The sequence below is a fragment of the Sceloporus occidentalis genome, unplaced genomic scaffold (assembly GCF_023333645.1).
Source record: "Sceloporus occidentalis isolate IW3139 unplaced genomic scaffold, rSceOcc1.0.p SCAF_11, whole genome shotgun sequence".
In the NCBI taxonomy this organism is placed as follows: domain Eukaryota; kingdom Metazoa; phylum Chordata; class Lepidosauria; order Squamata; family Phrynosomatidae; genus Sceloporus; species Sceloporus occidentalis.
Genome location: NW_028316991.1, coordinates 12409336 through 12435814, shown reverse-complemented (window position 1 = coordinate 12435814; position 26479 = coordinate 12409336). Strand labels below are relative to the sequence as shown.

At 38.9% G+C, this 26479-nt stretch overlaps 1 protein-coding gene across 3 annotated transcripts in view; it reads left to right on the top strand.

Annotated features, from left to right (window-relative positions):
- The window catches only part of LOC149305587 (serine/threonine-protein kinase 3), a 90954-nt gene that overhangs the window by 35245 nt on the left and 29230 nt on the right, over positions 1-26479 (top strand). For all 3 annotated transcript variants that reach the window (XM_089477355.1, XM_089477354.1, XM_089477353.1), the window contains 2 exons: positions 14043-14180; positions 20762-20887. In XM_089477355.1, coding sequence (XP_089333481.1) covers positions 14043-14180; positions 20762-20887 — 264 coding nt within the window. The remainder of the gene's footprint in view (positions 1-14042; positions 14181-20761; positions 20888-26479) is intronic.

Here is a 26479-nt window from a genome sequence, read left to right as displayed (position 1 = left end):
TATATATATATATATATATATATATAAAAATATATATATATCACACACACCGCTGTGCAAATGTTTTAGGCTGGTGTGAAAAAATGCCATAAAGTAGGAATGTTTTCAAACAGTCATTTTTATCATTTAACAAAATGCAGAATGAAGTTGGAGAATATATAAATATAAATATAAATGTATATATATATAATATAAAGAATTATAGCCAACGCGTGCTAATGATCCTCACTGTAATATGTGGGTTGTATATAAATATATATAACTTTCCGTTGCCACTGTGCGACCTACCTAAAGGCATGCTGGCCTTCCCGTTTCCCCTTTTCTTATACACTTCTTTCTGACTAATTGGCCCGTATTTACTTTACTAAATGTCATATGGACACAGTAAAAACCAAATGACCTGCGTTCAATTAGTGTAATTGTTGTACAAACAAAACATGACATAGTTTTGGTCTCATACAGGAAAGGAGAAAGTTGGAAAGATTTTTCAGGTTGATATGCGTTTTGCAGCATGCATCACGGCCCCGGTCTCCTTTTATGTGCAGATTTTTATTCTGTAGAAATTGCTATTTATGAGGATATTTCCACTTCACAAACTGTTCCCCCCCCACGTATAAATGGTAAGATCTTGTAATTGCATAGTAGTGTTGTTTTTTTTTTTATATAGATTACTGAACTAACAGATCAGAGGCACTTTATGTACATTAATCATATCTTAAAATTGCTGTGAGATATATAATAATATCGTTAGGATTTTCTCAATTTACCACTAGTAACATAACACGGTCACCAAGTTTCTGTACTCTTTGGTTGTTGCTACATCGGTGTCTTGGTGTTCTCTTCGGGCTGAAATTGGCCAAATGTCATTTCATGGGTCAGTCCCTCGTAACCATGTTTACTACATTTTTGTGCAAAAGAGTCAAACTTAGGTGCTTGAGGTTTATGGACATATAACGTTTTCAGTTTCCTCATTGTACATCACTTATTAAATATGGCATACGTAAATGATGACCTTGCAGTAGACCAGAGTTAATGTACGATAGGATGATATGTTAAAATAAAAAACATTTTTGTTATTGTAATGATATTTATCTGACACTGGGTGACCTAAGCATGTCTTCGGAAGAATAATTATCCAATTCATGCCTTACTGGCCTCTTCATAGTCTGTCCCATTAAAGTTGTTTTTGTAGTAGTTGCTTGTGTTCCTTTGTTGTCTTGCACTTTGCCACAAATGCAAGCTTTACATGAACTACAATTCCCATAATCCTCTGCCAGCTATAGGCTGCCAAACTGCGCAGTACAGAGTAGGGGTGAAGCAAGAGACCTCTGCCTGGTTTTGTAAACAAACTCTATCGGGAGGCTTCGAGTTATTGAAAGAGCCATAAACTTCCACCTGTGCCCATCCTTAATAGCTGGTGTGTAAGTCTGTTCTCATGTATCACTGTTTAACCCCTTAACGACAATTGCCGGTCCTGGCACGACACGGAAAAGCATGTGCTTTACGACAATTGACGTGCCAGGACCGGCACGTCTTTAAACGGGTGCAGAAAGCGATCTACTTTCGCTTTCTGCACCCAAAAAGCGTTGCTGAATGCCTCGACCTCGAGGCATTCAGCAACGCCGCGATCGGCACGAAGGGGCCATCTCTGGCCCCTCCACGGGGCGTCAACATCCGCCATACTTTGTATGGCGGCGGACGCCCGTTTTAAAAGCGTTTAAACTTAAATGGTGTCGCTGGAATGCCTCGATCAGGAGGCATCCAGCGACACCAAACACTTACCTTTCGGTGGGCTGTGACTGCTCCGGAGAGCGGTCACAGCCGCAGCTGCCGGTGATCTTCGCCATCAAGGAAGATGGCCGCCGCCCTGCAAGAGAAACAAGCAAGTTTTAAAAGCTCGCTAGACGGTCTCCAGACCATCTAGAGAACTCTGGCTCCACTTGCAGGTTGAATACAGGTACTGCATTCACCATGCAAGTCAATGGAGCCCAGCTTTCTAATCACATTGTGATTAGTAAAAAAAAAATAAAAAAATAAAATAAAATTAATAATTAGAAAAAAATAGTAAAAAAACAGTAAAATGTAAAAATCACTATCAGGGGAACCTCCAAGTTGAAAAAAAAATGTTTAAAAATTTTTTTTAAAAAAGGCAACAAAATATAAAATATATATATAAAAAATATATTTTTGTGAGCAAGTCCTAAAATTAGCATATTAGCTTAAAACAATTCTCGCATGGAAAGAGTTAAAATACTGGCATATTAAATGCCCGTGGGGTGTCTACTTTTAAAAAAGGTATGATTTGATGGGGTAAATTGAATTGGCCAGGTTCAACAAGGTCCCAATTAACACCGGGGGAAGGATGGCCACACATCTAATTTCCAATTAGAAAAATGCACACGTACCAAATGTGGCCTTTTAGTTCCCCCAAAAAATGACAAATTCATGCATGTGGGGTATCACTGTACTCGGGAGATGTTGCTGAACACATATTGGGGTGTCGTGTGACAGCGGCATATACCAGGAGCTGTAAATTCATACATAAAGTAGGTGTGTGTGGGAAAAATACACACACAAAAATACTACTGCAAACTTTGAAACAATGCTGGTGGTAAAATGTGTGCATGCAAAGAGTTAAAATACCAGCATTTAAAATACCCTGGGGTGTCTAGTTTTCAAAAATATATGGTTTTGTTGGGCACACTGAAATGGCCCGGCTCAAAGATGTACCAAATAGGGCATGGGCAGTGGATCCCCAAATGCCAAAGTTCAACATTGAAAAATGCGCATGCCCCAAATGTGGCCCTTTTGCCCCCAAACAGCCAGGCAAAATCATTCATGTGGGGTATCACTGCGCTCACGAGATGTTGCTGAACACATATTGGGGTGTTTTGTGATAGTGACATAAACGAGAACATTTTAATTCATACCTGAAGTAAAATGTGTGTGGCAAAACAAATGCAAAAAAATGACTACCACAAAGTTTGACAAAGACTGGTGGTAGATATGGTGCATGGAAAGAGTTAAAATACTAGCATTTGAAATACCCTGGGGTGTCTAGTTTTCAAAAATATATGACTTGATGGGGTAAATTGCATTGGCCGGGTTCAAAGATACCCGAAATGGCACATGGGGGGAAGAATTACCAGATTTGGAAAAAATGGCTTTGAAATAGCAAAACGCTACCTGTACTTATTGCCCCATAATGGGTAGAAAAAAGCAAAAAAACATAAAAACATTGGGTATTTCTAAACTCAGGACAAATAGTAGAATCTATTTAGCAGGTTTTTTCATTACCTTTTATAGATGAGTAAAAGATTTTTCAACTAAAAGTTAGAAACAGTCATTTTTTTCTAAGTTTTTCACCATATTTTATACTTTTTTTAGTAGTAAATAATAAGATACAATCAAAACAATGTCATCTAAAGAAAGCCCTTCTTGTCCTGAAAAAAACAATATCTAGTGTGTGGGTTCAGTAAACGGGAAAGAAGAAAATTACAGCTAAACACGAGCAGCGCAGAAATGTTAAAAAGGCCATTGTCACGAAGGGTACAAAAAGTAAAATCAGCCTTTGTCACGAAGGGGTTAACTAGTCACTTATCTCTGCTGTTCCATGTGAGCATTGTTTCCATAACATACCCGTGTGTTGTCTTTATTATGTGTCTATGGCTTTATGGCCTTAATTGCGTCATTTGTCACAAAAAAAAATGAAACCTTTGTACCGGTTTAATAAAAGAGACACATTTACAGTATGTTAATGGCTGTTAAACTACTGGTTGCAATTGTAAAAGTTTGCTACTTGTGGGACGGTTATACATGTAACCCACTGCTGTCTGAGCCCAGAATGAGTATTTCCCCCAGTAATTTCTTTTTAATTTTGTTGAATAATTAGTGTGTTTTGCGGATACATCTAACAACTCCTGTGTAAATAAAATTAGTTGAAAAACTAGAGATGAATGCTAATTTGAAGCCTGTAAACATTACATTGCTTCCGCATTTCACCAGTATAATTTTCATTTAGATTTTTTCTTGCAGCACGTATATCTCATGTTGTGGTGCAGGATGTACAATAAATGGACAACTGAGGTTTCTGTCGATTGCAGAGACCGCAAACGAAACTCCCTTGCTCTACAAATGTATGTTTAAAGGGACACTCAAGCCATCATGTGCTCTTTCATGCATAGGATAGCTGTGGGGTCCCTTTACATTTTCATGCGCTGGACTTTGCAAATATATGGGAGGAATCTGCAGAGTCCCCCAAATGCATTTGCCCCATTCCCCACCCCCCGACTAAATGTCCTCCAGGAGATTAATTTGAATGAATGCATCTCCCTGCACACGATGTACTCACCCCCAGTCAGCTCCAGGGCTGGCTCTGCTGAACGCTGCATAATGGGGTCTGTTTAGACCCAGTGCACATGTGTAACATCTGCCCATTGAGTTTAGTGACATCACTTCCCTGCCATCATCTTACTTCCTCCATGATCCGGCATTTCTCGCCACTGATTGGCTGCTTAACCCCTTAATGACAATTGCCGGTCCTGGCACGGCACGGAAAAGCATGTGCTTTACGACAATTGACGTGCCAGGACCGGCACGTCTTTAAACGGGTGCGGAAAGCGATCTACTATCGCTTTCTGCACCCAAAAAGCGTTGCTGAATGCCTCGACCTCGAGGCAATCTTCGCCATCAAGGAAGATGGCCGCCGTCCTGTAACAGGAACCACAAATTTTAAAAGTTCGCTAGATGGTCCAGACCATCTAGAGAACTTTGGCTCCACTTGCAGGTTGAATACAGGTACTGCATTCACCATGCAAGTCAATGTAGCCCAGCTTTCTAATCACAGTGTGATTAGTAAAAATAAATTAAAAAATAAAATAAAATTAATAATAATTAGAAAAAAAATAGTAAACAGTAAAATGTAAAAATCATTTCCCACTGATGTCACTATCAGGGGAACCTCCAAGTTGAAAAAAAATGTTAAATTTTTTTTTAAAAAAAATAATAAAAAAAAAATATATATATATATATAAAAAATATATTTTTGGGAGCAAGTCCTAAAATTAGCATATTAGCTTAAAACAATTCTCGCATGGAAAGAGTTAAAATACTGGCATATTAAATGCCCGTGGGGTGTCTACTTTTAAAAAATGTATGATTTGATGGGGTAAATTGAATGGGCCAGGTTCAACAACGTCCCAATTAACACGGGGGGAAGGATGGCCACACATCTAATTTCCAATTAGAAAAATGCACACGTACCAAATGTGGCCTTTTAGTTCCCCCAAAAAATGACACACCCATGCATGTGGGGTATCACTGCACTCAGGAAATGTTGCTGAACACATTATGGGGTGTCGTGTGACAGCGGCATAAACCAGGAGCTGTAAATTCATACATAAAGTAGGTGTGTGTGGGAAAAATACACACACAAAAATATTACTGCAAACTTTGAAAAAATGCTGGTGGTAAAATATGTGCATGCAAAGAGTTAAAATACCAGCATTTAAAATACCCTGTGGTGTCTAGTTTTGAAAAATATATGGTTTTGTTGGGCACACTGAAATGGCCCGGCTCAAAGATGTACCAAATAGGGCATGGGCAGTGGATCCCAAATGCCAAAGTTCAACATTGAAAAAAGCGCATGCCCCAAATGTGGCCCTTTTGCCCCAAAACAGCCAGGCAAAATCATTCATGTGAGGTATCGCTGTACTCAGGAGATGTTGCTGAACGCATTTTGGGGTGTTTTGTGATAGTGACATATACGAGAACATTTTAATTCATACCTGAATTAAAATGTGTGTGGAAAACCAAATGCAAAAAAATGACTACCACAAAGTTTGACAAAGACTGGTGGTAGATATGGTGCATGGAAAGAGTTAAAATACTAGCATTTGAAATACCCTGGGGTGTCTAGTTTTCAAAAATATATGGTTTTGTTGGGCACACTGAAATGGCTCGGCTCAAAGATGTACCAAATAGGGCATGGGCAGTGGATCCCCAAATGCCAAAGTTCAACATTGAAAAATGCGCATGCCCCAAATGTGGCCCTTTTGCCCCCAAACAGCCAGGCAAAATCATTCATGTGGGGTATCGCTGCGCTCAGGAGATGTTGCTGAACACATATTGGGGTGTTTTGTGATAGTGACATAAACTAGAACATTTTAATTCATACCTGAAGTAAAATGTGTATGACAAAACAAATGCAAAAAAATGACTACCATAAAGTTTGACAAAGACTGGTGGTAGATATGGTGCATGGAAAGAGTTAAAATACTAGCATTTGGAATACCCTGGGCTGTCTAGTTTTCAAAAATATATGACTTGATGGGGTAAATTGCATTGACCGGGTTCAAAGATACCCGAAATGGCACATGGGGGGAAGAATTACCAGATTTGGAAAAAATGGCTTTGAAATAGCAAAACGCTACCTGTACTTATTGCCCCATAATGGGTAGAAAAAAGCAAAAAAACATAAAAACATTGGGTATTTCTAAACTCAGGACAAATAGTAGAATCTATTTAGCAGGTTTTTTCATTACTTTTATAGATGAGTAAAAGATTTTTCAACTAAAAGTTAGAAACAGTCATTTTTTTCTAAATTTTTCACCATATTTTATAATTTTTTTAATAGTAAATAATATGATACAATCAAAACAATGTCATCTAAAGAAAGCCCTTCTTGTCCTGAAAAAAACAATATCTAATGTGTGTGGGTTCAGTAAACGGGAAAGAAGAAAATTACAGCTAAACACAAGCAGCGCAGAAATGTTAAAAAGGCCATTGTCACAAAGGGTACAAAAAGTAAAATCAGCCTTTGTCTCGAAGGGGTTAAACTATCAATCAGTGCAAGGAAAGTGCATCGTTTGAAATCAATGGAGGCTCTTTCCTGTCACTGATTGAGATCTTAAACAGCCAGTGGCATGAAATGTTGGATCATGGAAGAAGTAAGATTATTTTGCAACATGGCTGTGAATTCTATGTCAGGTAAGTGTTTAACCATTCATTTTGGAGGAATGCACATTAAACAGAATACTTCAATATGCATTCTCTATTCTATAGTTGGAGTGTCAGGAACGTCCCTTTAAGTAATGAGCCAGGTGGACAAGATTTGGCACTATGTAGATGTTCAGGAGGAAATCATGGATGTATTTATGGAGTTTTTAATAGGAAGGCACACAAGGTTAGGAGCCCACGCCAAAAGGATGGCCAAGGCTACCTGTGATCTGTCCAGGCCTACCCATGCAAGGTAGAGACAGCATTCTATTTAAATTTGCCGTAAGAAATGTTTGCTTTTTTAAAGGGTTGAAATGCATAAAACATTAAATTCCATACTAGCCTTCGGTTTATTTTATTTTACCCTACACAGGACTCATGTCATGGTTGTGATAATATATCCAGGTATTACCACCATCTGCTTGGGTCTAGCAGTAGCTTTCTAGAAATGATGCATGCTTCAGAATGGAAGTTCTAATCTCAGTCCGATCTTTTGATGGTGGCTGCCAATGCTGTTCTCTGGTGCTCTGTTCGCTTATTTACTCTCAAAGGTCGTTAACTTTGCAATGTCTTCCGACATCCTGTCAGTTCATGTTCGGTCAAGCCTTGAATTCTACCCAGTGCTAATCATCAACTATGATTTCACCGAAGGAATAATTAATATCATATGTATCATCATGGACGGGAAAAATATTATATCCCTTTGGACTGGTGATATTTCTGTTTTTTTCAAACTACAAAATCCAAAGGTGGGAATTTTCATAGTACCATAAAGTGCCATCTTTCTGCTTGATAACATTTATAACTTCTAAGATTGATGGAAGTGATTACCAATTTTAGTAGGACACTTGGAAGACGCTAAGGTAATAAAGAAATTGTCCACTAGTAAACCCGAGATCGCTGATATCTTGATAAGAGTATATCTGAAGGAAAGAAATATCTCCGGTGCCAACAGATATCACTGTGACAAAGGTTTTCAGCGGGTTTCTTACATTTCAGTATTTGGATTTAAACAGTTCTTATTACGAAATGTTATATTTACAGGGAGACGGGGTACTTTCCCAAATCTGATTTTACGGGGGTTCGATTTGTCACAAACTGAAGACTCCTGTGATTAGCTTGAGGTTGCCCAGGAAAAAAATGCATGTTAGCTGCGTGTGGCCTTTCTCATACTATCACACCTCATAACCATTCTTGATAACCTTACATTTTCTGATTTTTGAGTTTTAAAGCACTCAAATTCCTAAATACTATTTCTCAACTTCTAGATTTTAACTTATTGTGATTTACTGAGATATAATATTGTAGATATATACAGGCCAGTAGATTAGAGTGCAAAGCAAGAAAATACAGTAGACGTGTGTGTATAAATATATGCGTGTGTGTGTGAGTATATGCACGTGTGTGTATATGCATGAATGTGTGTTTACATCAGGTGGGTTTATGTCAAACTGTAATATTCACATTAATTCATATTCATTTAACCCCTTAAGGACCGGGCTGTTGTTTTTTTTTTTGTACCCTGTGGGACCGAGGCTGTTTTAATACTTGTGTGGTGCTTGTGTTCAGCTGTAATTTTCTCCTCACCCATTTAGTGTACCCACATAAGTTATATATTTGTTTTTTTCAGGACAAGATGGGCTTTCTTCAGATACCATTATTTTGATCGTATCATCTTATTTACTATAAAAATAAAAATAAAAAAAAACATGGTGAAAAATTGAAAAAACCCCCACATTTTATGACTTTTATTTGAAAAATCTTTTACTCACCTAAAAAAGCAAGTAAAAAAACTAGCTAAATAGATTCTACTACTTGTCCTGAGTTTAGAAATACCCAATGTTTGTATGTTTTTTTTGCTGTTTTTTGTAAGTTATAGGGCAATAAGTACAAGCAGCGTTTTATGATTTCCAAACCTTTTTTACAATATCTGGTCATTCTGCCGCCATCTCCTCTTTGGAACATCTTTGAAGCCGGTTAACTCAATTTAACCCATTCAAACCATGTATTTTTGAAAACTAGACACCCCAGGGTATTTCAAATGCTGTTATTTTAACCCTTTCCATGCAACAGTTATACAACCACACTTTGTCAAACTTTGTAATAGTAATTTTTTTTATTTTTTTTCCACACAAACTGTTCTTTACTTATAGATATACAGGTTCTGGTATATGTCACTGTCAAACAACACCCCAATGTGTGTTCAGGAACATCTCCTGAGTACAGCGATACCCCACATGCATGGATTTGTTAGATTGATTGGCTGGTAAAGGGCTACTTTTGGGGCATGCGTAATTCAGGTAGTCATTTGGTCATTCTGCCTCCTCTTTGGAACATCTTTGAAGCCGTTAACTCAATTTAACCCATTCAAACCATATCTTTTTGAAAACTAGACACCCCAGGGTATTCCAAATGCTGTTATTTTAACCCTTTCCATGCACCAATTATACAATTCTACTTTGTAATAGTAATTTTTTTTTATTTTTTTTTCACACAAATTGTACTTTAGTTATAGATATACAGGTTCTGGTATATGTCACTGTCAAACAACACCCCAATGTGTGTTCAGGAACATCTCCTGAGTACAGCGATACCCCACATGCATGGGTTTGTTAGATTGATTGGCTGGTAAAGGGCTACTTTTGAGGCAACACAGACTTTTAGCATCTGGTCATTCTGCCTCCATCTCCTCTTTGGAATATCTTTGAATCTGGTTAACTCAATTTAACCCCGTCAAACCATATATTTTTGAAAACTAGACACCCTCAGGGTATTCCAAATGCTGTTATTTTAACCCTTTCCATGCACCAATTATACAACTACACTTTGTCAAACTTTGTAATAGTACATTTTTTTTTTTTCACACAAATTGTACTTTAGTTATAGATATACAGGTTCTGGTATATGTCACTGTCAAACAACACCCCAATGTGTGTTCAGGAACATCTCCTGAGTGCAGTGATACCCGACATGCATGGGTTTGTCGTGTTGTTTGAGATTTAAAATGCCACATTTGGGAAGTGCTCTTTTTTTCTCCATTTTGGTCAGTCTGTACCTATGCCCTATCTTTGAGCTCGGCCATTTTTTTTTATATTAGACACCCCTTGGGTATTTGAAGTGCTTTTATTTTAACTCTTTGTTGAGATTTTTGAGAAATTTTAGCACTTGCTCAAAATAATAAACTTTATTTTTTTATTTTTATTTTTTTAATACTTGTTTTAATATTTTTTTTACACATTTTGCTGGTACTGGATGGTTCATCTAGTGACATCACTGCATAATTTTTTTTTTCCATTTTTTTTTTTTTAATATTTTACTAATCACATTGTGATTAGAAAGCTGGGCTCCATTGACTTGCATGGTTAAATGCAGTACCTGTATTCAACCTGCAAGTGGAGCCAGAGTTCTCTAGAGGGTCTGGAGACCATCTAGCGAACTCTTTCATCTTTGTTTTTTTTTCCCGGGCCGCTGCCATCTTGCTGATGGCGAAGATCACCGGCAGCTGTGGCTGTGACCGCTCTCCGGAGCGGTCACAGCCCATCCAGAGGTAAGTGTTTGGTGTCGCTGGATGCCTCCTGAGGCATTCCAGCGACACCATTTAAGTTTAGGAGGCGATCGTTGATCGCCTCCTAAACGCTTTTAAAACGGGCGTCTGCCGCCATACAATGTGTGGCGGCTGTTGACGCCCCGGGGAGGGGCCAGACATGGCCCCCGATGCCGATCTCGGCCTTGCTGAATGCCTCGACATCGAGGCATTACAGTAACGCCGTTTAAGCGAAGAAAGTGATCGTTGATCGCTTTCTAAGCTTATTTAATTTTTTGACGGTTCAGGACCGTCAAAGGTCATTAAGTGATCATTTTTCCATGATGGTCCAGAACCGGCAAAGGTCGTTAAGGGGTTAAAATGCAAGCTGTCCTGCTTCTGCCTACCTGATGTAACTATTATTTGGTATCTGTCTTTTTCCAAGATAAGATAATGTTTTCTGCTGTTGGTGGGGACTTTATCCTTGCCGTTTTCCCTTATGTGTAAGCTTCTGTTTCTTCTCTTTATCCAAACAAACTGCTGACTAGAGAAATATTTGCGGTAGTTATTTTTTATGAACAGAGATTAGATAAGGCGATAAATGCCTAACAAGCCTTTTGAGTTCACATGTAGAATATTCACTCTTGCGAAACGGGGTTATATTTGAAGTCTCTTTACGTACCAGATCAAGGGAGCATTGGGATTAGTTTACAATTGAAGTTGAAGATGGACCTGCCACTTAAAAATCCATAAATGTTAGCAGTGCTTCCAACTCATGGTTTTCTTAACATGTCAGGGTTACAGAATATCCTCCCAAGTATCCCCGTTCATCCTCGTTATGTTCGTTTTATCTGGAAGTTCTGTTGAATCATTCCCTCTTGCAGTTATAAGGCCAGTGAAGACGCAACTCTTTTAAGATTAATAATTTAGCTGAACGTTAAACTCCCAAAAGAACACTTCCAGAATATGGAAACCTAAACTGTTGAGAGGACTTTAACATGAGAATTTAAACATTCATGCTTCTTAAGTTTAGTCAAATTATATGTTTCTGCGTAAAATTATTTTCATGCGATAATTTTTATAGCTTTTTTTTTTTTTACTGTTTAATTTTTTTTGGGGTGGGGGGTGTATGTCTTGCCTTATATTGCCACTGGATCCAGTTTCGCACCCACAAAATCGAATCGTATTTGCAGAGCTCCAAGACTTTGCAGGTTTACCCTTGTTCTGTGACGATTAGAGAAAATGCTGTACAGAGATGACTTGCGGTTATGGTTATTGTCGTCCGCAAAGTATCTGACAAATGCTAATTGTTTGTTTAGGTATTGACTGGGAAAATAATAGTTTGTGATAAGATTCAGTGCTGCTGTTTATTGATTTCATGAAAAAACTTTGACAACCACCAATTCCGTGTCAAGCCAGTGTTTTATTTTATTACCCATCATAACACATAAAGTATGTGATCTATTTGGGAGTTGTTACTTACAGATAAGAAGTACGCAGCTGTTAAGGTTAAAGTTTCGGGTTTTGATAGCTACTGAATAGGGGTTGAATTGAAATTGATTACCAAGTGATAACTATAAACTTTAAAAGTATCAAAGTTCAGACTTGCCTTCAAGGACTGCAGTGGAGGAGTTTATAAAAGATTGCATCTTGTATAACACAACAGAGTAACACAGGTTGTAAAATAACTAATTTACAACACAATCTGTCACAATTATGAAAAAGTAGAAATAAAATGCTTGTTAAAAGAACAATTGGGTTTTTTGATAATTAGATTACCGGGGAAGGCACCTGACCTTCATGTCTAGGTACTTCTCATCCTGAGCAGCGTAATGAAAGTAGCCTGGTTTATATGTGGGAGATTTTGTTTGTTTTTTGGTGGTATGCATTATCCACTGTTCATATGTTCTACAGCTATGAAAGTTACAATAATTTCTACAAAATCAGTAAATGTAATTTATTTTTTTTAATCTACAGCCTCTGGATGCCATGTTTAATTCTATCAATAGCTATCAAGTCTCAGTAAAGCCCTGTATACTGGCCACTCCTTTAGTCAAACGCTCCCAAACTATGGTGTCGCTCTTTGACCTTTTGAAATGTTGAAGGTGATGCAGAGACACTTTTAGTATGGTTGTCTCCTTTGTATCCATCTATTTAGTAAAAGTTATACTGAATTAACAGTGGTTGATGAGCTGTCACTTCCGGGTTTATATGACAGGTACCAGCTTCCTTGCTTGTCTAGAGGGTATGATCCTTGGTTCATATTGTGCTTGAACCCACTCTCCAGATTACTGCAGTTTTGTTCTTGATTCTTTCTTGCAGTCCTTTTTATTGTTTAGTGTTTAGTAGTAAAGGGCAACGGTCTTTGGAATTGATGATGGCATTTTACACATGCATGAGATAGGCACTGGATTGTAAGCTCATTTGAGCAGGGCCCTCCTCACTTGTTTCTGTATGTCATCTTATGTTTTATACTAATTATGTCATGTCTACTTTGTTCAGCGCTGTGGAATCAGATGGTGTTATATGAAAAAATTAATAATAATAATAATGGCTGTACAGAGTGAAAGACAAGACCAAGGACCAAAATGGGCAGACTAGATGTGCCAAATGTCTTCCATCCGCTGTCAAGATCTTTGTTTTGTATGGGAGAAGTAAAATAGTTTCAGCGTGGCAATGCTGAAGATAAGCATTTAATGGCTTTATGGGCTTCAATGTGATTTTCATAAATCTGTCTTTACTGGATAAGTATGGTTTGTTTGGAAGGGTTGCCAGGAGAAAGCCTCTTCTCTCTAGACAGAACATGGTAGCACGACTTAGGTTTGCAAAGTTGCATCTGAACAAACCACAAGACTTCTAGACTTCTAGACTGAAGCGGAGATGTTTGGGCATAATGCACAATGTCACGTTTGGCGAAAAAAACCCGAACACTGCATATCAGCACAAACATATGAACTGTCAAGCACAGTGGTGGAGCAGTGATGATTTGGGCTTGTTTTGCAGCCACAGGACCTGGGGACCTTGCAGTCATTGAGTAGATGATGAACTCCTCTGTATACGAAAGTATTCTAGAGACAAGTGTGAGGCCATCTACCAGACAACTAAAGCTTGGCTGAAATAGAATCACAATGTGTACTTAGTTTTACACACAGCTTCTCCAATTTGACTTTATATTTGCTGAATAAATCATGACACAGTGTAATATATCATGTGTTGTTGTTCATCTGAGGTTGTATTTACCTATAATTTAGACCAGCAAAGGAACAGATGATTGTCATGTCCTATGTAAAACCACAAAATTCAAAGAGTGTGTTCGCTCTTTTTCACACAACTGTACTTCAAAGAAAGCTTCTAGAGATGTATTGATTCAAAAATATATTTCTATGGATTTAGTATAATTTTTGTATGCATGTGCATTTAGTGCCACTGTACACCTTACACAACCATGGTCTGCCTTGCTTAATTTGCACAGTTCTATTTGGTACATACTTTTTATTTCTAATCTATATTTGTTTTCCTTTAGGCAATTTTTATGATTCCCACAAATCCTCCACCTACTTTCAGGAAACCAGAGCTCTGGTCAGATGAATTCACAGATTTTGTGAAGAAATGTCTAGTGAAGAATCCAGAGCAGAGGGCAACTGCCACCCAGCTTCTGCAGGTAAGTTTTTGTGACAGTTCAAGCACTCATTGTGTATGATTTACAATAAAATCCTGATTACAAGATGAGGCTTCTATTGCTGCTTTTAATTTTGTTTACCAGAGTTCACAAATGCACATAAAATGTTGAAATAAAATCCTACCCCTAGCCAAACCTCTAATTGCACCCCCCCCTTGAAATAAACAAGCCTTGTCAATTGTGTTCAGCCACACGGAAAATAACTGCACCCCATCAGCTACCATTTCACCCAGAGAGCCCACTCCATCGAGGGTCTCCAAATAAAAGTACTGAAGGGGGACTTGAAAAACACAAAAGCCGGAAACACATTTGAAATACATTTAACCATCAAGGACACCCGATTAAGCATGGATTTAGGATTCCTGTCACGTTACCAGAACATAACGTGACATTTCTGTGATTTTACTCTGATTTATGCTGGGTTCACTTTATATAATGATATATGGACAAGTTTTTTTTTTAGCAATACTCACTCCCTCTACCCCTCCAAGTTCTTCTCACACTGGCTAGACTAATATACGACCACCTTAAACAGCTGTGACCTATACCGTATCGGTCTCCTTAACCTCTAGACTGCTGCCCATGGTCTCTCCAATATTTTTTGGTTAGTGTTGCTTTTAACTTGACAAATGGAGGTTGATACTCTGGAAAGCTGGTCCTTAAAATGGAATGTTAGTCCAATAAATAGGTGTTGTAAAGATGTGACAGACAGCAGGTATGAAGAGGTAACTCCTATACAAAGGAAGGCAGTCAAGCTGCTAAAAGCAAGATGGTGTGCAGCTCAGGGCAGTAGCACTTCACAGTCCCCATAGTGTTGTCGTGTGGAGAAAAATTGTGATGCCAGTTTTTGCGTCTCCACTTCGGAAGTATTTAGATTTCGTTCTTTAAAAAAAAAAAACAAAAAAACATAGTTTAATGTCTTCAACTTTTAATTGTTTTTTAAAATACCCCTATATTTTGGGAACTTCCTTTATTTTGTTTCTGATACAAAAACGTCCTGGAAACCCAAGGCCTAGAAATGGGGAAACACGATTGGAGAAGGTAGAGGTATCATGTAATGCAAAGGTGTTCTTTCTGGACCTACTGTTACTATATCTTGGAGTGTTTATTAAATGTATGGTTAGTTTGTATGTATAAGCAGGAAAGATTAGACAACTTTTAGAATCTACCGGCTGCATTGTCAGCATATTTTACCTTTAGGAAAAAAGGAAAAAGCAAAGTAAGACATAGAAAGAAAAACATGTGTAAGGGGTGCATGGTGTGAAGGCACACTAAAAGCAGCGAAGGGCTTGCGAGTAGAAGTCCACATGAACCTCAACACCTACATCCCCATCTATACCCATACCCTCTCTACACTGCAGGACAGGGTGTGAGTGTGGGGGCAGGGCAGGAGACTGGGTGCAGGGCAGAGTGGGGGTGGGGGTGCAGGGCAGAGTGGGAGACTGGGTGCAGGGCAGAGTGGGGGTGTGGATGCAGGGCAGGGTGTTAGTGTGGGTGCAGGGTGTGAGTGTGGGGGCAGGGTGTGAGTGTGGGGGCAGGGCAGAATGTGGGGGCAGGGCTGGGTGCAGGGCAGAGTTGGAGACTGGGTGCAGGGGCACAGTGCAAAGTGCTGGGTGCAAAGTGCCAGGGCTGGGTGCAAAGTGCCAGGGCTGGGTGCAAAGTTCTGGGTGCAAAGTGCTGAGTGCAAAGTGCTGGGTGCAAAGTGCCAGGGCTGGGGCAAACTGCTGAGTGCTGGGTGCAAAGTGCCAGGGCTGGGTGCAAAGTGCCGGGTGCAAAGTGCCAGGGGTGGGGCAAAGTGCTGAGTGCTGGGTGCAAAGTGCCAGGGCTGGGTGCCAGGGGTGGGGCAAAGTGCTGGGTGCAAAGTGCCAGGGCTGGGTGCAAAGTGCTGGGTGCAAAGTGCAAAGTGCTGGGTGCAAAGTGCCAGGGCTGGGTGCAAAGTGCTGGGTGCAAAGTGCCAGGGCTGGGTGCAAAGTGCTGGGTGCAAAGTACCAGGGCTGGGGCAAAGTTTCTTGAACAGTAATAGTCCACCTCTTTTCAGAATGTTTGGGGTTATTTTGTTTCATAAATATTGTGTTTGGGTTTTTGTACTTTGAAAATATTGTTTTTTTATTACATCATAACAAAATAAGAATGTTAATGTAAATTTTAAGTTGTTTTTTTAACATCCAGTTCATTAAATTATTTTAAATAAACAAAAAATTTGCATATTGTTTTTTTTATCCGATTAATCGATTAATCGAAAAAATAATCGGCCAACTAATCGATTATTAAAATAATCGTTAGTTGCAGCCCTAAATGAAACCACATAAAATTGTGTGTCAGTCTCTGAAATCATACAGGGGCAGGTTATATAGTTATATAGGCTGAAAAAAGACATGCGTCCATCAAGTTCGACCTTTCCTATATCTGTTAATTTGTTGCTGTTGAGTTAGGTTTTAAGCTCAGAAAATCAAATCCCCCCTACAAAGTTTGGATGAGGTTTAATTTGTTAGAACACAGCACCTCTTGGTGGCCCAAGTTTTATATTTGTAACAGAAAATGTGTCTACCCTAACCCTTTTATTGAGGTTTTTTGATAAAACTAGTATCTTCAATGAGTGGAAAATGCCTCCAATGGGTTTAACAATGGCCTGCAGATCCGAAGTGGATAATTTCTGTTTCTCAGTCATCATTAAAGAAAATGTGAATTGGATGGTAATGAGCATTGTGGTTCATTAAGAATTGGAGAGCTACTTTTTAAACAAGTATATTCACAAACCAGCAAAAAACAATGGGTGTAGCAGCCAGACACTCATTAAAATGGGTTGAATGAATCCATTTGCTATCGGACTAGTCCAGTCTGTGCTCTCTGTTTATGTTGAAGCTCTAAAGTCGCTCTATCATGACACTGAAAGTTACTGCATATCACAATCTATATCTCTCTGGCCATAACACTTCTTATTTTTGTATTGAATAACTTTTATGAGCTGGTTACTCAGATATCAGATGGAAGCATTCCAAATGAAATAAATATCAGCTCTCTAAGTGCTGTATTCACTGATTGCCCAAATGATTAACAGATCTTGGAGCTTGGCCCTATCGGTGACTTATTCTAGGTCAGTGACATGGAGTTCATGGAATGTAGTACAGAACAGGGGAAGGGCAAGAGCTAAGATCGTTAATGTGTTTTGTTTCCTCTGTGAAAGAGGGCAGTGTCTGGGTTGTTAATCCTGTCTGTTTGTTAATAACTGTCTGTTATTACTCCGTCCCTGCATGGGGCTGACATTACATTTTTATTTAACCCAGTAGGATGAACAATATTTGTTAAAGTATTCACATGCAAAGAGCTATATAGAACTTGTAAACCTATGTTTGCACTTCCTTATACAAAAATTGTGGTCCTACAGCCGGCTTCCTTGGTCTGGGATCCAATAAAATCGGGTGTGTCCCCCCCCCCCCGATTCTATTTTTGTATGATCGCTTCTAAATTTTTAAATTCCGAATATCTAAATTCTGTGACTCTGCAAGATTTTTGTAGGGGTTTTAAGAGTTGTCAGACTATAAGGTCTACATAACTGTAGAGTCACAGATTGTCACTTTTGCAAAAAGGTCACCGTGAAACAGTGTATCTTGGGATCATTTCTTGGGGACCATGCTTCGTTTAGCCTAATGAATGCGTTACCGGAGGAGGTAATGGTTAATCATGCACATTATCCACAATTCTAAACAAATATTTAATACATTGTGTAATAATGATGGGATAAATTACTAAATTATACTGGGAAACATCATACACCAACTATACAGATGTTTGAGATCCCACAAAGTTCATTGGCTATTTGGCAAGTTCCACGGGCCTTTTGAAGTTCTCCAGAATTCTTATTATTCAGCTGCAGATTTACTGTTAATGAAGGTATTATGTTACACACGTGCAAGTCTGTATGGCATATAAAACCAACTAATTGTATTCTAATTAAGCTTAAATATGTTTTGAGAATGGCTCAAATTAAGCTATTTCCTTGTTTATGTTAGATATTATCTTTTTTCCCCTTTCCATGCATTCTGTGCTGTGTTTCTCAATCATAAAGCTTACAGTCACAGAACACAGATCTTGTAAAACACACAGTAGACATGGCTACTTGTTCACCGTCACTAATTTGCACTGTCAGTTTGCTAAATGTCATGGGGTTTTTTTGGGGGTGGAGGTTTTGAAATAAAGAACAGAGGATGTTTGTTTTAAGATGTCATCCAGTCACCATTCTGCATGCCTACTACCTACTGCACAGTCCCTTTATACAATTACTGTATCCATTCAGTTAACATTTTTCCCCTGCTTCCTTCACTTATGGTTTATACTTGAGGTTTATTATGCTAGACTGTTAGGAACAAACAAGAAAACACCTCTCAAGCACTTCTGCTAATCTTGTATATTTTATATTGAAATAAATGGGGTGCAGCAATGTACCTTGATTATGCCAAATGACTCTACTGGTAAATGCTTGATTGTATCTCTCTCAAATTAGACTGAGCCTTCTGCTAAAAAAAAAAAATGTAAATCTATGTTGCCTCCAGTTACAGCTACCAAGAATATTAATTGATATGGTCAACCCTATAAAAAGCCTAAAGCTAGATCCTATCAATACCTTGGGTCTCCATTTGAGGACAGCTGTTGGTGTGGGAGAGGCAATAGTATTATATACAGGATGTTCAAGAGCCTTTTTTTTTTTTTTTTTTAGCAAATGTTTAGGCCTGGCTGCTAGAATACCCTAATGATAATTAACTACATAGTAATAAAGTGGGCATATGTGGTCAATAATTTTTCAGATCTCAAAGAGCCAGTATGAGGAGGTCAGCATGAATGTGTGAGTATGTTGTCAGTTGCAGACATGCCTCTCAAATGTTGCCATACAGCCAAACTGGCACCTGGGCAACATTTACTGGATAGAAATATACCCTCATTAGGAAGAGTAATAACCACGCACTATCCATACCCTGCAGCTTTCCAGGCCAATGTGCCATAAACCTAAAAGGAGCCAACAGCCAAGCAGAGTGTTCTCATAAAAATGTTTCATGGAGGAGGGAGAGACTAAGGGAGGCTGATGGACTGTAAATGAGCAGACTTAAAATTACATGTTTTATCGATGCTTTAAGTAGGGCCAATGCCCTGCATAATACATCATTCATTCACCTACACACTGCTGTTTTGTGTAGGTGGATAGTCCAGTAAAGGTTTCCTTCCTTAAAACTGGCCTATATTTTTAAAACAATCCTGTTCCCAGAAAGAACACTAATGTAAAGAGTGCTCTAAAAACGCCCTATTCTCTGTGTGTGGGTATTAGTGTGATTAAATGTATCACTAATATGTTTGGAGTATCTGCTTTGGGGCCATTACGTTAATAAACATTTTATAAGCCCCCTCTCACCGCAGTAGTTTGCTCCGGTATGGTTTAGCCCCATCCCATTTCTGCTGCAGTTTTTTTTTTTTATTATTCTATTCTGGTAGTAGGTCATTTATTTTACTGTTAATTCAGCATAAGCAGCAATACGCCATCACTTTATGACCCCAGAGCTTTTTTTTTTTTTTGGATATGCAACAGTTCCACTGTACCAAAGATAAGGTTTCACAGTGATTGCCACAGTTTACGGGACACAGTAAATGTAAATTTAGCCCCTTCTCTGTGTGATTGATACGTCATGTATTGTTTGTTTCAGTTTTAAGGTAGTTGGCCTTGTACACATCGATACTCCAGTGACGACATCTTCTGCAAATCACAGCATTAGAAATGGGGAAAAAAACCCAAAACTTTTTTGACTTCCTCTGCTGACCTGGAGGCTGTCGGTCATTCATGTGATGACTTTCCCTGTACAATCACCACTCACCATTCACCCATAGACTTTATTTAATGTCTGTGGGTGATTAACACTGAGCCATTCTATTTACCACAGTTGTTACGAGGAGTCTCGGCGTGTTTGTCTAGTAGACTGGGCTCAGATAACCGAGATAGACATACAAACAGTTAAGCTGCAGCTTCCTGAAAAACATATTATGCAAAGCTAAAACTTAAAGAAGCGGCACAATAGCTATTAAAACTTATCAAATACCAGTCATTTTTTCCAGCTTTAAAACACTCACTTTACTGATGGAGTTGATACAATGCTTTGTGAACATCTAACTGGTTTATTTGTAATTTGAGAATAAAAAATCTCAAGGTAGCTCAGCTGTAACCTGAAAAATAAAGTTGCCTATTCGTGGGTTTAATTGGACCCAGTTTAGTGCTGGTCTGATGCTCCAAGGCATTTGTATTGAAACAGTAACTTTGCAAACGCAAGACATTCTGGATTCTGTTCCAAAGAGTTCTGCACCCCAAGTTGGTCGCAAAAACACGGCTCTTAGGGATAGGCCTGGGTGTAGGTGTAGGTGCTTCTGCTCGTATATAGAATGTTAACATACATTAATTTTCTGACCTGCACAGCCAAATGTTGCCATTGATGGGGACATTGATAATAAAAATTGGCCAAAGTCATTAACAAAAGATTCAGCCATCTTATCTCTGCCGTAACCTTTTAATTTTTTTCTCTTTCCAGCACACCTTTATAAAAAATGCTAAAGCCGTGTCAATTTTGAGAGATCTAATCACAGAAGCGATGGAAATTAAGGCAAAAAGACACGAAGAGCAGCAAAGAGAACTGGAAGAGGAAGACGAAAATTCGGTATCTGCTTTTAATTATTTTTTAAATATCTAAGGATATTTAATTCTGCTATGCATTATTTGAATTATGTCCATTGTGAGGAAGCCTAGAAACTGAGATTTTAATGACACTTCTGGTTGGCTTTTGTCCTGTATTAAGTTCAGTTTAGTCTGAAGCCTAGAGGTTCCCTTGCTTTATTAATTAGGCCTATTCCATGCATGTTTAAATTTCCTCAAGCCTTACCACTTCTGCTGGGAGGTCATTTTCCCCCTTAGACTTGATAGCTTTAACTATAGAAATAACAGGTACATGTCGTACTTTAAAATGAATCATTTCAGAGAAGGCTATAACATTCTAAGGATAGCCGAGTTCTGTTTAGTCGTTTTATGAAGTTTAATTGCAGTGAAATGAAGCACGAGTGTTTATTACGTAATTCATTTATTCCATGGCGCTGTTTCAGTCAGGGTAAAAACCAAAATTCACAACAACGTGAACCCCGTAAGACTTTCAGGTACAGAAACAGAAGAGGGTTCTTGCAGTCTATGGAACGTTTCTTTAGAGTTGCCGTTCTGCATAAAATATATTGCTGTCTGAGCCTCAAATACTAGCCCCCCATTCCCAAAAACAATGACTCTATGTGCTGAGCCCACCTGTGATGTTTTATACCTTTAAATGTTTCACAGCATTCAAAGTGCCTCTAAACATTTAAAAGGCTTTGTGATGGACCTTTCAGTATATGCTACAAATACGCCGATAGACGTCTGCAAGCCTTGTCATGGACACTGGCGCCCTTAGTACAGACGCCATGGTTTCCGTACACTGCTTTCTCTAGGGGGGGGGGCAGCTTCAACTCGTCAAGAGTCACTGCTTCTGAGGTGCAGACTGGTGATCGGTTAGAATGATCTTACCTAGATTGCGAGTTTTGTGTCATAAGATGTGTCTCGAAGAGAAGATTGCTCTCTGTCCTGTTAAAATTGACTGATTTGATTGTGTAGCTTGTGTCGGTACTCAATATAAAGGAAACGCACAAAAGAGTTCACGTGCAAGATTCAGCCATCACAGTTGCTTTGAATTAGCAAATACTGAATTGATGGTCATGAAACAGAGCTCTGGGTCTGTATAAAATACGTTAAAAGACGGTGCCTTTATTATTGTCTGTATGTTTTATTGTTTTACTGTTTCCTGTTTGTATGTTTCCTGGGAAAGATGTTTCTGCACACGTAATACAGGTAAAGGAGACCATAACGCGCTGTCACTGTATCCTAAACACCACGTAAGGATTATAGTATGTAGCGAGCCAGGCTCTGTCCCCAGATAACTGATGTGTCAGTAAGGTTTTCATGCAGTTTGAGGACCGAGAAATCTAAATGCACGAGAAATATACTGAGACTTTAGCTTTACACAGAAGTGCAGCCCAGTATTGGAATAATAGTGACTCTTTAATGTCGGCTACGAAGCTTGATCTGTCTATGGGACGGGATGCAGAGTTACTCACGCTGATTTCCATAGACCTAGCCAGAGATAGAAAACGTTTACCTGATCACTATAACAACGCGATGATTAATCTCTCCGCATCATTGTAATAGTGTCCGTTTTTCCATATTATTTCCGGCAGAATGGGACAGGGAACTGTTCTAATTAGGCTTTGTTGCATCTGTATGCTTGGTTAATCAATAAGTCTCAAAAGAAAAGTACAGTGTGCCTAAGCCTGGAAATATATCTACATTCTAGAAGAAAGGAATAGTCCCTTCAAGGTATTTGCAGGGGGAGCATGTTGGCTGTGTTCAATTTGGGGGTCACTTTAAATTTTAAACAGACATGGTATCCAAAGTTGGTTCACTCCTAGTTTGCATGCATGTCGGAGATATAAAGTTCAAGCGCTAAAGAATATAGGGTTACGTTTTACTTTGTCAGTGAGAACATTATGTAGGCGTTGGTAAGCCACAGAAACGGGGAGACCAGAGTTGGTGTCCAGCTGGCCTGCAGCATATAGGACAGGGACTGTGTACTCCGGCTCATGCATCTCCCAGAACGTTTAGCCAGGAATCTGGCCTACATCACCGATTCCCCCGGTGGTTGGTGGTATTATTAATTTAAAACTAGGGGATTGCTTATGCATCTGTTTTTCAGCTCTTATGTCCCATCTGCCTCACCCCAATCCATGTAGGGTGTTACATGCAAAAGCTCCTTTAGGATCCCTCAACAGCACTTCCGTTGGAGTCCTATTAGTCGCGTTAGGAAGTTGTAACGTTACATTAAATTTTATTTATAAACCTCCAGCAGATTCCTCAGTGCTGTGCAATAGGGAATACTGAAAAGGTGAAAGTACGAATTGGCAATACCATTAACACATGCTAAGCAATACTGGTATATGAGAACAGGACCCTATTCTTGTGAGCTTACAATCTATATTGATGCCTGTTTTTTCACCGTTTACGTGGAAAACAGGCATCAACCTGTTTACCTTTTTTTTTTCTTTATAATTAAAAATATTTTAAATACAAAAAAGGTTTAGGGAGAAAATGGTTTCTTTTAGCATACGGTTTGTGGTTATTAGGAAGATTGTATGCTTCTCTGAACAGGTGGATTTTCAGAGGAGAGTCTGACCTGGGCCTTTGGATAGATTTTGGAATTCTCAACAGTAAACAACATATGGAGGAGCAGGAATTTAAAACTTTCTCGTTGTACCCAACAGTCTCTTTTTTGTATTGATCATCATGTGAAAAAACCCAAACATGCAGCCTGTAAGACTAGGACTTAAGATCGGGAGTAACCTGGACAGTTGCTCTTTAATGGGAGATAAAGCTGGGTTTGATGAAAATTGTATTAATACTGTGATCACCGCCTGGTTTAAGAGGGTTACTGGTCAGCTGCAAAGATATGACCAAAAAACACTGCTGAGTCTTAACCCTTCGTTTTCTGAATTACGACAGCCTTTCACAGCTTGGATAAAAACTAGGAGACGAGGAGGTACTGGTTGGCCGTGTATGCGGATGAGAGCAGAGATAGATGAGCATTCCAGGTAAATAAGGATAAACGACTCAAATGTCTCAAAACAAAGCGCTTCAGCCAAAAATAAGTGCCCCAAAAATAACATACTCGGTGGCTGCGTTTTGGACAGGGTTGACTGTATAACGATCTGGAAAGGAGCCTGTTGTGTTACGTATTTACTATCCAATTTGTTTGTGTCTTCCTCAGAATATATATGAATAACCGCAACATGTTTAAAACATATCTGCTCCATGTTATACGTTTTTCTGTGCAATCACCTTAGACTTCACTGAATTAGTGTAAATTATTTTATTGCCAGGGGTGCAGGCAACAGTCACTTTAGGAGTTAAAAGCCCAAACCAAATGACCCTGTTCTTTAAGGTAATAAATATTTGGACATGTTCCCTGTGTACTTGAACCAAGTTTTGATTGTGGTACATTCCACTGCACAGCTGCTTGACCTGAATCAAAATCTTATCCAACAAAATTAAAATTCTCCGTGAAGAGACTGGTCATAGTTAGTATGCTTAAACTAACATTTAAACTTTCAGATCTGGATTACCTCCTCTGTAGAATACTTTGCTTGCCGTTTTCAGCTAATTAAAAAAATCTGTTTGCTTACCTCAGCACCTATCAAAACATGTCATGCTGTCAGAAGAAGTTTCCATCATACCGATCAGACCAATAATATGTTTAATCCCTCTACAGGAAAGAGTCCACGTCGCTGATAGCCTGCGTCCTTCAACACAAGAGAGGCTTAGATTATTACAAAGCGCAGATTATCGCACTGAGCGTTTTTAGTGTTCCATTTTAATATGACTTATTTTATCCAGTTTTCTCCCGCTATGTTGGGACAAGAACACGAGTCTGCCTTTAGAGAAAGGAGTCCATTGGCAGATGTGGGTCCGTTCCTCTGGCTGCATGCCGAGTGCTTGGGAAACTTTTAATTTACTGAGAGGGTGGTAGATAGTGGGCAAAAAAGTAAAGGAACCCTTTGGAATCACCCGGTTTTCCGCATTGTTCATAATGATGCGGCACATGTAGCTCAGGCCTGTAAATGTTCATTTATGACATGATTAGGCTGTAGGAGGATGTTGGGTACTGAGGGTTGAGTTGGGCAGTACTGGCGAGTAGATAAGCAGCTGAGAGCAAAAACGGTTAAGACACTCATTTAGTATTCTCAGCCACGTCGTGTATTTATTATGCATTATGCATCCCAGTGTGTCTGACTTTCACCAACTCTACCCTCCTTCAAACTCTCCCTAAAAACTTTTCTCTTTAGGGAAGCCTACCACTGACATAAACTCCCCCTACATTAACGTCATTCACTACCACGCAGTCCTCACCTCCTGTTTCTCACCCCTTATCCACCTAGATTGTAAGTTCCTGCGGGAACAGGGCCCTCCATTCCTCTTGGATCTGTATGTCGTTATCTGTAAAATTTTTACCTTGTACAGCGCTGTGGAATCTGTCGGCGCTTTATAAATAAAGTATAATAATAATAATAATGCATTCTCTACGGTTTTCCACAGACGTAACGTTAAATTCTAAGCACAGTCTAAACTTTGAAGCTCCCTTGAGATTTTCTGGGTCTTCTAGCTGTAGCTGTAGCTGTAGGAACTCTATTCACTAAGCTTTATCAACTGTATATTCCTATTTTGGGGAGCATATTAATGCATCTGCTTTCTGTCAGGGTCTCCTTAAAATGTTATCTTTTTAATAGTTTTATCTCTGATCTGACAGCTGATTTAGAAGCTGCACTGTAAAGGCTCCTCTGTCATTTCTCATCAAGTTGCTCCCAGATATGTTGTCAGCAGTGACAGTCTCAGCAAGGTGGTCATTATTTGTGCTTATGTTGTCATTAGCTACTGGCCAGCGATCTCCCACCATACCTGTGCACTTTTGGCATTTTCTAATGTTAAGAACATAGCTTATCTTGTTGTCTGTGCTGCCCTCTAGTGTTTGTTGGAAGTATTGCATACATTTAACAATGCAGTTAACCAGAATGTTAATATTAGTCTACTTTCCACTAATCGATATAAAATTGTTAAACTGAGGGTGTGTTATACAATGTACCACTTATTAACACATTTAATAGTATGGCCCTGTCACTATTTTTATTCTCTTTTCCTGATTGTATTATATACTTTATTCACCCGCAGAGCTGTATAGATCCCAGGAGCCAGGTGGCCAAGGATCTTATAATATTACAGCTGTTGCCTATGTTTTTGTGCTATTTTACGTTAATATCCATAGAAATTCCGCTTTTAGGCTCCTAAATTCTATGTACAAAAAAAAAGAAGCTGCATGAATAATATTTGGTGGATTAGTTTACACAGTGGTCTGTGTTTGTTCTACAAAATGCCCTCCAGTATCTGCGTTAATATTTATATAAGGAAAACAATGCGTCGATCTTGATTCTTTAACGGCAAATCTTACTTGAACGGCATAGTTGGATGGTCTAGTTGTGATTCGCTACTCATTATACTGAGCCAGCTCTTAATTTTTAGGGAACTTCGGCCCTTCATACTTTGTAATTAAGGCATTGCTTATGTACCTATGTTTATTAAATATAGTGTTGAATGTAGTGGTGCTCTTTTAGTACTCATTGTATTTTGCACT